General features: G+C 40.3%; 1 protein-coding gene across 4 annotated transcripts in view; it reads left to right on the top strand.

Annotated features, from left to right (window-relative positions):
* The first annotated feature begins 529 nt into the window (after positions 1 to 529).
* Positions 530 to 14625, top strand: part of rnf180.S (ring finger protein 180 S homeolog) — a 52092-nt gene continuing 37996 nt past the window's right edge. The window contains exons 1-3 of one of the 4 annotated variants that reach the window (XM_018241540.2): positions 530 to 848; positions 8136 to 8417; positions 13164 to 13250. In XM_018241540.2, coding sequence (XP_018097029.1) covers positions 8313 to 8417; positions 13164 to 13250 — 192 coding nt within the window. In that variant the 5' untranslated portion in view covers positions 530 to 848; positions 8136 to 8312. The other 3 variants (XM_018241539.2, XM_018241537.2, XM_018241538.2) reach the window with 3 other exon arrangements.

Below are 14625 nucleotides of genomic sequence, written 5' to 3'. Positions count from 1 at the left end.
TAAGAAATGGATTTCAGTGCAGAATTCTGCTGGAGCAGCACTATTAACTGATGTGTTTTGGAAAAAAAACATGTTTTCCCATGAGTGGAATTTGAATAGGAGAGGACCTGAATAGAAGGATGAATTATAAAAAGTAGCAATAACAATACATTGTTAGCCTTACAGAGCATTTGTTTTTTAGATGGAGTCAGTGACCCCCATTTGAAAGCTGGAACGTGTTAGCAGAAAAAGACAAATAATTCAAAAGCCTATAAATAATAAAGGCCAATTGAAAAGTTGCTTAGAATTAGCCATTCTATAACATACTAAACGTTAATTTTAACTTTAGAATCTCCTTCAAAAGAGCGAAATGATTTCCACTGTAACTAGTAGAGAAACAGCCCAGTGTGTAATACAGTAGATCCCCCATTTTTCAGGGGATCAGAAAAAAATGGTGTAAAATCCAGGAAAATTTATTTTGCACAATATATAGGTGGGACCACACAACAACATTCTCAATCTCCCACAGAGCCCCGCCTCCTTTAGCTCAGCTCCGCCTCACTTTCCCTCCTCTGCCCCCACAGCAGCTTCCTTCCCATTCCCATGGAGTCTGCCTGAACCCAGCGCATGTTGCCCGCTGTCTCACTCAAAGCAAATGGGGAACTGGCCCGTTCTGGGCGACAGAATATGAATGGTGTAGAGAGGGCATTATAGGAGAAATTTTACGCTGCTGCCAACTTCCGCCCACGAATGATCAAAGGCGAAAATGGCCCTATGAGGCACCCTTAGCCGAGGAACCCAGTGGCATGATGGGGATTGTAGTTTTTACCTTTCCCTTGCGCATTGGGCCGAGACAGTGCAGCTGTTAGGTAATGTTATTATTCTCTCCGGTGCTGCAGACTTTGTGAAGGTGACAGTGTGGGGTGACAGCTTGTATCCTGGCAGCAGGCAGATTACTGTAGTTATGTCACATCCCTCTACCCAGGGCAGGTTTTGGGTAAGATTCTGCTAGTAGTTTGTCTCCTTTCTGGAAACATAGAAAGTACTGCGGTCACATGACTTAAAGTTTGCTGCCTTTTTCTATTTAACTCTGGCCTAATGTGGTGGAGTTTACAGGATTAACGTGATTTATCTGATTGAATCAAAATTGGTCTCTTTTTAATCACTTCACATCTCGAAATAGGGAGAGGCACCTCAATTACCACTTGTTTGGCCTTTTATATTAATTATGCAATTGTTTACTGTAATTATGGCTCATTCCCCACATTTTTTTGTTTAATGGGCAGAAATACATTTTCCCACACCATTGCCTACTTAGGGTTAGGGCAGACGCTCAGCTTCGGGGAGATTAAGGGCAGAGACATGCTCAGATTCGGGGAGATTTAGTCGTCCGGCGACTAATCGCCATTTCTTCTGTCGACTAATCTCCCCGAAAAGCCTTCCAGCCGGATAGAATCTAAATCGCTGGTGGGATGGCACTTGCAGCGATTCGTTTTCCGAAGTCGCCCGAAGTTGCCTCAAGAGGAAACTTCAGACAACTTAGGAAGACGAATCGCTCCGAGTGCCATCCCACCTGCGATTTAGATTCTATCCGGCTGGAAGGATTTTCAGGGGAGATTCGTTGTCCAGCGACAAATCGCCTCTTCTTCGGGATGACTAATCCCACCAAAAAGCCTTCCTGCCAGCTAGAATCTAAATCGCTGGTGGGATGGCACTCAGAGCAATTTGTTTTATGAAGTTGCCTCACGAGGAAACTTCAGAAAACGAAGCAATCCAAGTGCCATCCTGCTGGCGATTTAGATTGCATCCGGCGGGAGGCAGTTCAGGTAGATGTATCTCCGGGCGACTAAATCTCCCCGAATCTTCGCGTCTGCTCTTACCCATAAAAGCTCGGCAAGGCGACTTCAGAAACCGAAGCACACCGATTGCCATCCTGCTGGCGATTTACATTCTAGCCGGCGGGAGGCAGTTCGGAGATATTAGTCGCCGCAAAGAAGACATTTGTCGCTGGGCGACTGATCTCCCTGAGCTTTTCAGCCTTCTGTTCACAATCCATTCAAGAAATGCTGATGAAAATTTAAATAGTAAGATCAAGAACTTATGCTCCTTAAAATTTATTAGCATATAGAAAATACACACAATCCATAAAATTAGTTAAAAAGGTAAAAAAAAAAAAATGCCCAACCTTTAAAAAATCTCGTGAAAAAATGTTTTTAAGGAATTGATGGCCTGTCATTTAATTAATATTTTTAATGTTGGGTATATCATAATATATAATACATTTGAGAATCAAACACAATATATTTTTATTGTAATTGTTTCCCCTAGAATGAGAAATATTGCTATGCCATTGTAACTAAGCATAGTTTTTGCTGCCACCTTCTCATGGGCATCCAGGTCAAGATTACCTATTAGCCTTATTCAAGGCAAGCTTTTCTGAAAACAAAATACTGTAACTTTTTCCTTTGTCTCGTTTGTAATTCCTAATAACAGTGGCTGTATGAGTTTTACATTTTGGGGTAATAATGTACTGGTATAGGGTAACCCTAGGAAACTAGTAGAGGCAAGCACAAAGCAACCAGCAGAAGCAAGTAGTGGAATAGAATTAGGTGGCAGTTAGGTGCTGCTGCCAAACACAGAAATAGTCATATAGTAACACCAAAAATGAAAGTGTATCAAAGTAAATAAAATATAATATAGTGTTGCCCTGCACTGCTAAAACTTCTGTGTTTGCTTCAGAAAGTAGTTTATTAGGGATGCACCGAATCCAGGATTCGGTTCGGGATTCAGCCATTTTCAGCAGGATTCAGATTAGGCCGAATCCTTCTGCCCGGCCGAACCGAATCCGAAACAAAACAAGAAAGCAAAACATGTTTTCCCCTTCCCATACCTAATTTGCATATGCAAATTCAGATTCGGTTCGGTATTCGGCCGAATCATTCGTGAAGGGTTCGGCCAAATCCAAAATAGTGGATTTGGTGCATCCCTATAGTTTATATAAACATTCTGTTTTGTAGTCAGGGAGGCAGCCATTTAAGCTGGAAAAAAGAAGAAAAGGCACGAGATACACAGTAGATATCAGATAAAACAACATTGAATTCTAAAAGGCTTATCTGTTATCTGCTATGTGACCTGTGCCTTTTCTCCAACTTGAATGACTGCCCCCATGACTACACAGCAGCTTGTTTATATAAACACATATATATATATATATATATATATATATATATATATATATATATATATATATATATATATATATATATATATATATATCAGGGATGCACCGAATCCAGGATTCGATTCTGAGATGATGCATGGCTTTCCTTAAAAACAGTGTCCACAAAATGGCTGCTGTCTGCTTGCTATCATTTTGAATTCCCAGACTGAATGAAACAAGAGTCAAATAATTTATACAGTCTAATTAAAGTTCATTTTGCTTGACTAATGTGATAAAATAGGATTTTGAATCATTTTTTTGGGTGACGGGTGCAATACATTAAGAATTAAGTATTAAGAACTGGGGTATGTAAACTTTTGATCAGGATCATTTGGGTAGTTTGTGTAGTGATGATTTAAAAAGAGTTGTTTGACAAGAAATGGCTTCAGCCAAAAACTAACCATGAGTAAAAGAAAAGTTTTTGTGTTATCATTCATATTCTCTGAAAAATGGTTAAGAAAACATAAATTCTGCCAGGGTATGTAAACTTATGAGCACAAGTGTATTATATATATATATATATATATATATATATATATATATATATATATATGTCCATAAGTACCTGCACTCTGACCTCTTCAATATCTTTGCGGGTGCTTGGTCAAAAGAGTACTGTACAACAGTCGAAGATGGACCAGCACTCTAATTTAATCAAACAATAGTGTTTTTATTCAGACATCACTGTGCATCCAACGTTTCGGCCCGCATCGGGGCCTTTATTGTTTGATTAAAGTGGACCTGTCACCTACACATAAAAAACTGCATAATGAAAGTCCTTTCCAAATTAAATATGGAACCCCAAAAAACATCCATACCTGTGATAAAGGTGTTTAAATATCTAAACTGTCAATCAAATATTAGCTGGAAAGTAATTGAGGGGCAGTCAATTACTTTCACTTTCCATTCAGCACTTCCTAGATGTCACTGCTCTCCACACATTCCCCCTTCCCTCCTCAGGCTCTATAATTGTGTAGGGCACTGCACATGGACATTAGGTCCCTCATTCTGGTTCATACACAAGATTTTGGGGTGATACACAATTTCCCTTAATAACCGTGTCCACAAAATGGCAGCTGCCTGCTTGCTGTGATTGTATAATTCCAAAACAGAAGGAAACAAAATTTAAATAATAAATACAGTTTAAGTAAAGTTTATTTTGCTCAACTAACATGATAGAAAAGAATTTGAAATTATATGTTAGGGTGACAGGTCCCCTTTAAATTGGAGTGCTGGTCCATCTTCGCCTGTTTTATATATATATATATTATATATATATAAAACAACCATACATTTAAGTTTCTTTCAGTTGTTTATAATGTATGTGCTTTACACATTCACATTAGTTCTACCAGTTAAATTACTTGTGCTCGGGGGTAGCTTCTGACATTTAAAAATAAAATGAAGCATGTACAGTATTGTTATGAGTATGAATAATTTATAGTTATCGACTAGCTCTGTAGGTAATTGCCATTTCTGAAAATGCATTGGAATGAGGTTGTTGTTGCTATTATTGTTTATTACAGCACAGATTTTAATGTGTATTTGTAAAGATGTCAAAAAAGACGAACACTATTTTTTCCGCAGTTAAGATAACATAACATATAGAAATAACACTTAATGATACCATCCCACACAGCAAAATAAGTACTTCTATCTCCAGTTATCAGTGCTTCAAAATATTCTTTATTACAAGCTGGTATATATTGTTTAGCTTTGCTATATATTGTTTGCTTTACAATCTACAATGAATTGTGTTTCACTGTAATGAAGGCAAATGAAACCAAATATAAACTTCAGCAGGAAGATCGGGAGCAGTAATTTGTCATAGATTATTTACCTTGTAAATAGATTATTATCATACCTATTGTTGTTGAAATGAATGTGGTACACCTTCTTCCAGCACTTTACCACAGGGGCTCGGAGCAGTTCGATGAGGGGGATTGCGTCATTATTGCAGAAAATGCAATCGGCCCTTTCCAAGTATTCCCAGAATCAGCCCTGTTTATAAATACACCTAACTGACTTAGCACAGGTTACAGCTCGGCATTGGGTTATAGTTTGTGTATGGATGTTGGTTAGTGAGTTGATTGCAAGTCTTGATATAAGCTAGTTTCATTGAAATTAACATGAAAGGAAATTAAATAAGGCATTATTTGTACAGCTGGTGAATGCAGTGGAGTTCAGGCTGCACAGTATTGTGCAGATACAACAGCTAAGGAATATCTGAGAAATATGGAATAATATCATGTTATGTTAAATCTAAAATTGGGAATTAGGTAGCAACAAAAGACAAAATAATTCATCAAGATTAAGGAAGGCAGTAGGCTAGGACTTTTTTAGTGTGTTCTCTAAATCTAAGGGGCACATTTACCTAGGGTCGAATATCGAGGGTTAATTAACTCTCGATATTCGACCGTCGAAGTAAAATCCTTCAAATATCGAAGTCGAAGGATATACCGCTATTCCTACGATCGAACGATCGAAGGAATAATCGTTCGATCGAAAGAAAATTGTGAGGAAGCCTATGGGGACCTTCCCCATAGGCTAACATTGGCCTCGGTAGGTTTTAGGTGGCGAACTAGGGGGTCGAAGGATTTTTTAAAGAGACAGTACTTTGACTATCGAATAGTCGAACGATTTTTAGTTCGAATCGTTCGATTCGAAGTCGTAGTCGAAGTAGCCCATTCGATGGTCGAAGTAGCCATATTCGACCATTCGAAATTCGAACTATTTTTCCTCTATTCCTTCACTCGAACTAAGTAAATGGGCCCCTAAAAGTCTATTTACCTAATTTATAATGGGGAAGTCTTATGATTTGATTGATGTTTTTAAAGGGAAGATAGTAGTAGCTGTTCTTGAATTTTGACATCCTAGTCACCACCCAGGCCTCAGAGATAGAAAACCTTAAAGGAACAGTTCAGTATCAAAATAAAAACTGGATAAATGTATAAGCTGTGCAAAATAAAAAACATTTCTAATAGTTAGTTAGCCAAAAATGTAACATATAAAGGCTGGAGTGACTGGATGTCTAACATAATAGCCAGAACACTACTTCCTGCTTTTCAGTTCTCTAACTCTGAGTTAGTCAGCGACTTTAAGGGGAGCCACATGGGACATAACTGTTCAGTGAGTTTGCAATTAATCCTCAGCATTCAGCTCAGATTCAAAAGCAACAGTTATGACCCATGATCCCCCCCCCGCAAGTCACTGATTGGTTGCTGGCTAGAAACCAGTATAAACCAAGAGAGCTGCAATGCAGGAAGTAGAGCAATTATGTTAGACATCCAGTCACTCCAGCCTTTATACATTACATTTTTGGCTAACTTTAAGCAAAGATTTCAGGAAACTTCACGATTTGCATCCCATAGTGCACCATGGTGCTTTCTCCACCCACACATGCTAGACATTCTTTAAAAAGATCAATTAGCCTATCTGTGTCAAAGAAATGCTTTAAAAAAGGCATTTTCTGTGGCATATTGTCGCACGACTATTGTACGTATCTTCGTATGCGAATAATGAGTGAGCCTGTGGTTGCTGGAACAAAGAATGCGAAATTGCCGCCCTAGAAGTTATGTCCATACGTTTTTACGCACCTACGACATGCCACACAGACAAGAATTTGAATACTATCGCAGCTACTAATATCCTTGTGTGTTTTGCTAGCGCAGATTTTCACTACTTTTGAATAGCCAGGTTATTTCTGAAAAATGGGTCTCTGTGCGTTTTGGGACTACAGGCCATTTCAAATAGCATTGTGTATGTAGTAGCTGGCAATTGACATATTTCTCTATGGCAAGACAAAACAAATGACTTGTCGCCGAAACTCGTGAGGTAACTTTGGAAAGCCGAAGCTATCCGAGTGTCATCCCGTCGGCGATTTACATTCTAGCCTGTGGGAAGGCATTTCAAGGAGATTAGTCGCTCGAAGAAGAGGAGAATTGTGGCTTGGCAACTAATCTCCCCGGAATCGCCATGTCTGCCACTGGCCTGAAAAAAACTCGGGCTACAAATCTCCCCGTGTGACATTACTCTAAGTGATATAGATACCTGAGAGTCAGGTAGTATGGTCGAAATTGGCCAAACTTACGGATCGCATTTTAGGACATCCTCCGGGGAAATTCCTGTCCTCTATGCGATGTCCTATGGCTTATGAATGCTGCATCTGGTGCGTTTACTGTGACTCATCCTCAAATGCTGCGGTCACACATCCGTCCTCTAACCTCCCTTCTCAGCTGTCAATCATACGAACACCCTCCTCCGCCTTCCGACCTCCGCCTTCACTGAGGAGGGAGAAACTCGGACCCAAGACTGATGGCTGAGGAGGGAGAAGCGACCACCCAGGATGGCTGGCTGAGGAGGGAGGAATGAGGACCCATGTCGGATGGCTGAGGAGGGAGGAGCGGGGACCCAGGTCGGATGACTGAGGAGCAGGAGCTGAGGTGTGACGTCTGCTTTAAGGTAGGGGTGAGTTGAGAAGCAGGCGATGTTGCATTCCTCTAGCATAGGCGATCGCATACAGGACAGGGATTTCCTCTGAGGATGTCCTAAAATGCGTTCCGTACAAACTGCCCGGCCAAATCTTATCTCTAACACCAGCCTTTGGCATTGCAAGCGGCAGTGCAGATAATGCTAATCAGCCTTTCATTACAGTTTTGTCTTATGGGATGTTAGCAGTGATCCCGAGGGTATGGTTTGACTTTTCTTACATCAGAAGAAGAACAGAAAGCAAATATAAACAGTCACTTGAGTATCAGGAAATGCATTCCCTCATGCAATCACAAAAAGTGCCAAAACCATTCTAGCAGTAAGAAATACTTATTTTTCTTGATACAACAATACTTTCCAATCTTACACATATTAATGAAATGTAAACACCTTTTATTCCAACAGTAACAGTATCTTTTGTGATTTCTTTGTTACATTCTTTCTGCAGAAAAAAAAGGCAGCAGCTTGAATGGCAGTGGTGGAATTACAATAAACGGTTTCCCCAGAACTGTGAACCTTACAAGCAATCGAAAGTCTTGGTTGAAGACACATTTAAAAGTTTCACTCATCTCTGCATTTCATTCTGGTTTTTCAGAGTGTAAAAAGCCTAGAATTTTTAATTAAAATGAGTAGAGAAGAATTAAGTGCACCTCTTCGTTGTCGGAAATGTAGAAAATGTGTAGCTGATTCTGACAGCTTCATTAAGGATCAAGCATGGGGGTTTAACCACGTAAGTACAATATGTGTGGTTTTGTTCAGTCTCTAGCAATATTGATGAGTTGTATAGAAGGCAAAATATTTAAAATGTAATTACATAATCGTGTATTTAATTCACAAACGTTTATGTTATGGAGAGCAGCGTAGCATTACTTTTGTAATTAGTAGTTCTCACAGGGGATTAGCAATGATTTTGTTACTATAGCGAAAGACAAAAGTTTTTGAACATGCAGAGTTTAACACGTTATATCACAGTTTAAGAACTTGATGCCTTGTACAATGTTGAAAGTTGCAGAATTGCAGCTAGAGACAAGTGATAAACATCACATAAGTAAACAAAAACAGACTAAAACTTGGCTAAAACTTGGACAAAACAGCCACATTTTATAGTGATCACAGCAGAATAAACTCTGAACGTTCTATAAGTAATTGCCCTAACAGCAGGGGCGTAACTACAGAGGAAGCAGACCCTGCGGCTGCAGGGGGCCCTTGCGGTATATATGGGTAAAACAGGACAACTTCTGGCAATTATGGGGGCCCTACTATAAATTTGCTGTGGGGCCCAGTTACATCTATTTACACCACTGCCTAACAGGATACGCCTGCAGGAAATTTCCTATTTGTGCCCTTGGATTCAATGGAATTAGTAGATTCACTGGAACCTGCGCCTGGATTTGCTCTAATTTTGCATTTAACCAGTGGGTATGGCATGGTGCTCAAGAACACTGCGGTAGCTCATTTCATTCAGAATTCTAGTCTACAATACCTTTTTACATTTTACAATTTTGGATCTTCTAAGCCCATGTAAGACTTTTAAACCTTGTTTTCTTGCCTTAAAATCGTTTTCCTTTTTGCTACATGATCTTTCAGCCCTGATTCCCAAAGTCCTTTACGATTAAAGTGAGCACTGTCTAACGTTTGCACTCATTCAGCTGTGCCTATGTATCTGGTACAGTCAGTCTTCTATTACGTAAGCTAGTGACCCTTTTGTACGATTCATTTGATCTTCTTTAATTGGGTTTGTCAGACCTTTTAGGATCAGAGTTCTTCCATGTTTTCTTATGCTGTTTGATAGTATAAACCACATCAAAAAAGTCCTTTTCTAATTTGATCTAATGAATAAAATAAAAGTCACAAACAGTTCTCAACTGACATACACATGTCCTTAAATGACATTATAAAATATCAGGGAACATTGCTTGAAATTCTACCAGTAATGCTAAAAACAGGGTCTTCAAAAAACTTTTGACTGGTACCATGTGCAGTGAAGTATTATAGGGTAAAATGTGAAGTATATAGGGCTGTAACAGGTATTCTTAAATCTAATACAGAGAGATGTATCCGAGTCACACAAATAAGTATGTTACAAGCTAGGTGGACAAGTGTAGGACTGAATAGCAGGGCAACCAAATGTTGACCTAACTGTCTTAAACACCCAGTGACAGAGAACTAAGGTACAGCGTTCCCAGCAGTGAAGATCTCACTTGGGTACTCACGTAGACCTCACCTTGGTACTCATAGTCCCATATAGTAGTATTGTCCCCATTATTTAAAGGAACAGTAACACCAAAAACTGAAAATGTCTTTAAGGAATGACTATATAATATACCGTTAACATGCACAGGAAAAACTGTTTTGTTTGTTTCAGAAACACTACTAGCAGATGCACCAGTTTTACCAATGCAGCATAACAGTACCTTATATTTTCAAGACTTTTGGGTGTTACTGTTACTTTAACAAAATCACACAATACCCACACAATACCCACTGATGACATCACCATGCAGAATGTGCTCTTTTTATAAGTTAGACTCATGATGCATTCACAGTTCCCTCGGCATTCATTGGAGTCACCCAAAATAAGGGTATTTCCTCCTCAAGAAGATTTGAGAACCTTGCCTCAGTTGCCATTACAGCTGGGGATTTATGGTTTTAGGTTTTGCTCTGATATTATGGGAGAGAGCAGCAGCACTCTATACACTGTCAAGTCTTGCCCTCTTGCCTGAACAAGGATGGACAGACAAACTAGGCAAGGAACCACAGTAAAAGGGGAACTGTCAATCGTTTAGATTGTAAACTCTTGGGCAGGCCCTCTTTACCATTTGTACTAGTTATTGGTTGTTATTTGAATATGTTTGCTCAATGTATGCACCCATTTATTGTACAGTACTGTGGAATATGTTGGCTCTTTATATATACATGGTTATATAATAGTCTTTGGAAATGACCACTCACTCCCACCCAAGATCGGAAGAAAATGTACTTAAGGGAAAATATTGTATAGGTGGAGATCTTCACTTCTATAGAGGTACAGTGCCATCAAATAAGTACAACACCCCCGTGCCCTATCTCTCAGACATGGAAGTAGCTTTGCTTAGGCAATGGAATGTGGGGTCCGAAAACTTGTCCCCAAAGCACCTGAAACTGCCACATCCCTTATTATTGTATTGAAATCATATACAAGTGCTTGTACCAGCGGGTATCAGGTGATTTCAATACCAATACATGGAGAGCTTTGGTGCTGTGTCTTTGGACTACGCACTGCGTATGATTAACTTTAAAGGCAACATGTATAATCCATTGGTCCCTTTAAGCATAGACTAAAGGCACAAGCACTGGTACTTACTTGTTTCAGGATTTTTCCCTCTAGATGCACACTGCCATGTTTCTAGACTCTCAGCAAGGCAGGTGCCTGTGTTTCTGCTAATTGTCATACAATATCAGGCCAACGGAGGGTCATTTGCTATCATGACAAATGGCCTGTATGTCTCCATCCCCCTAACAAAACTTTCCTGCACATGGGGGGCCTTATTTATCAAAATCCGAATTTATCTGACCATTTTAGTCAAAAAAGTCTGACCAAACTAGAATCCACAATTGGACCTTATTTATTATTAAAAATCATGGTTTTATCAGATCGGGGACAAACACGAAAAAATAGAGCAAAAATCCGAATTGTGCCAGAATTTTTTTCTGACTTTATTCCCGAATCGCACAATTTTCAAATTTTTGCCCGAAAAGTCCGAAATAGTTGGATTTTTGGGCTAATTCAAGCGCAGACCACAAAACCTTCCAAATAGGAGAGTGACCTCTCCCATTGACTTATATACAACCTTGGTAGGTCTGAAATGCTGGATTTTCAGATTCAGACTTTTTGCATCCTCGGTGTCAGGACTCACCCTGGTGGTCTAGTGAGCCGGCGGATACGTCCGCCACATTTATCTTCTTGCTTGGCTGCCAAGTCTTCTACAGCGCATGCGGCGCACATCTCCTTGACTCATAACTCACGTAACGTCGCCGGCGTGATGACGTCATCACGCTGAGTGTCGCAAAATTTAAACTATTTAAAGGGACTTTTTAGAATTTCTCACTGCCTGTTGTTAGGTTCCATTTCTGAGTTCCTGGGTGCGTTCTATTTGTATTCTGATTCCTGTTTTGACCCTGCCTGCCTGACTTTGCTGACTTCTATGATGCCAACCTCTGCCTGTTATCCGACTATTCTGAAATCTGTTATGCGACCCGTGCCTGGATTGACTTTTCTGATCTTCTGGTTTTGACCCCTGCCTGTCCGACTTCGCTTGTATTCATCCCGCACTGACCCGGCCTGATTTGACTAAGCTTTTGTCTGTTCCTTGAACTGTGACCTTCTGCCCAAAAATACTTTTCTAACGATCGTGTCCCTCTGCTCGTCCAGAACCCTTAGCTTAGCTCCTCTCTTAATAAGACCTGGCGGCATCCAATTAGCCGAGGGCTCCTCCCGAAGTGAAAGGTGGCTGTTAAAGGCAGAAGCAAGAGCCGAGACCAGGGAGCCTAGCATTGGTTCTGGATTTTGGGTACCGATCGTGACACGGGGTATAATAAATCTCGAAAAATGTGTTTTTTTTCCACGTAAAAAAAAAAAGATTTTATAGTAAAAAAAAAACCTTGAGTTTTTCTTTCCGAATTTTTGGCATTCGGAACTTTAATAAATAATAGGGATGCACCGAATCCAGGATTCGGTTCCGGATTCGGCCAGGATTCTGCCTTTTTCAGCAGTATTTGGATTCGGCCGAATCCTTCTGCCCAGCCAAACCGAATCCTAATTTGCATACACAAATTAGGGGAGGGGAGGGAAATCTCGTAACTTTTTGACATAAAACAAGGTAAAAAAAAAATGTTTTCCCCTTCCCACCCCTAATTAGCATATGCAAATTAGGGTTCTAAATCGGTTCGGTATTCGGCCGAATCTTTTGCGAAGGATTCAGGGGTTTGGCCGAATCCAAAATAGTGGATTCGATGCAGCCCGAATAAATAACCCCCTTGCACAAGAATGTCCTATAAAAATACAAGCAAATTATCCATTTATTTAACAGCATCATGCTTTGTAACTTTTCAGACTCTGGCAAAGTAAATTCATTGATATTAGTGCTCTAAATGTCAATTACTTATGAAACTTTTTTAATGTAATTATATTAATTGCAGGAGTATTTCATGCAAATCCCACTTCTCCATGCAAGCAAGGCCTTTTGACCTATCAGTTTAGCAATGTCCTTCCCACAGCACACAGATTAGTATCTGCTTTCATAGCTGGGGCTCCGTAAATACATCTCTAATTATGTTTAAAACATAAACTTTAATGAAGGCGCTGAGCCTTTCTGAATAAGTCAGATTAAAATTCTTATCTCCAAAGGATTTAATTATAAAAAGATTTCTTGATGGAAACCATGCTAAAATTCATTGCCACTTTGACTAACCCCAGATTCCTTTTTGTTTTATGCAGGACTCCTCAGATAATCAGAATTCATGCACTATATGGCACATGGATGTAGGAACGGTACCAGACTGGATAAGTAGGCTCATAGAAAAGGTATGAACATATATTTAAAGGGAAATTACATATACAAATGAAAATATATCCACGGTCATGTTGTTAGGGTTAGCAGCTCTGTGAAGCTTCCCATATGATTTTGTGCGTGAATTGTTATTTCGTCATTGCAGCTGTGTAAACACACAAACACACACATATCTGAGCTGAGTCTTTGTAATAAGCCAGCACTCTATTTTAAAGGCACAATGCAGTACTGAACTGTAGTGAACGCACATACCGTATATACTCGTGTATAAGCCGACCCGTGTATAAGCCGAGGTACCTAATTTACCTAAGAAAACTGGAAAAATGTATTGACTCGTGTATAAGCCTAGGGGCCCCATGTCAGATTTCAAAATGTGAAAGTGTAAATGTGTAATCATGTTTTATGGCATAGAAATCTATCTAAAACGATTTAAAAGAGTCAGAACTATTAGCTGGACAATTGCCACTTGTTTTCCCTGTGACCTCCTACCTGTCATGGCTGCTCAGAAGATCAATGAGGTGCTGCACCTAGGAAAGCAGAAAAAAGGTACCGTACGCTCCTTCCGCGGCCCCAACACACCTCCCTCTCCCATAGCGCAGGACTGTCTGTGCCTCTCCCATAGCGCAGGACTGTCTGTGCCTCTCCCATAGCGCAGGACTGTCTGTGCAGGTCCCGGAGCAGATACGCTCCTTCCGCGGCCCCAACACACCTCCCTCTCCCATAGCGCAGGACTGTCTGTGTGATCGCCGCCCGGAGCAGGTCCAGGAGCTCCGGGCGGCGCGTCCTTCCCTGCCGGCGTTCGCTCTCAAAATGGCGGCGCCCATGGCCGCCACGTGGGTAGCGGCGCCGGGCGGCGATCACACAGACAGTCCTGCGCTATATGACCCGCGTATATGACCCGCGTATAAGACCCGCATATGACCCGCGTATAAGCCGAGGTCGAGTTTTTCAGCACATTTTGGGTGCTGAAAAACTCGGCTTATACGCGAGTATATACGGTACATATTCAGACTTGTTTGACTTGAGTTCTAGAATTTAAAACTGTACATTCTAAAATCTTAAATCATTTCTACTTTTGTATTAAATAGTTTATCACTTTGAACCTGGAAAAATCTTTAGTATTACACTACAAATGCCAGTGATATCATTTTAATCTCTGTAAAATTAAGTATGTGTACCTGTAGTAAGCATTCAGTTTCCGCACTTTGCCTGGGTGCACACCACCATCCGATCTCTGTACATTCCTTAGAAGAATTTGCACTCACAGGTCTTACGATCCAAACAGCTTTTATTATAAGTCATACACTAACGTTTCGCCTGTTGCTCCAGCCTTTGACTTTGAGAAAGGCTGGAGCAACAGCCGAAACTTTAGTGTACGACTTAAAATAA

This window comes from Xenopus laevis, chromosome 1S (genome assembly GCF_017654675.1).
Source record: "Xenopus laevis strain J_2021 chromosome 1S, Xenopus_laevis_v10.1, whole genome shotgun sequence".
Lineage (NCBI taxonomy): Eukaryota > Metazoa > Chordata > Amphibia > Anura > Pipidae > Xenopus > Xenopus laevis.
The sequence above is the reverse complement of the archived record's forward strand: the minus strand, read 5'-3'. Positions and strand labels throughout refer to the sequence as shown.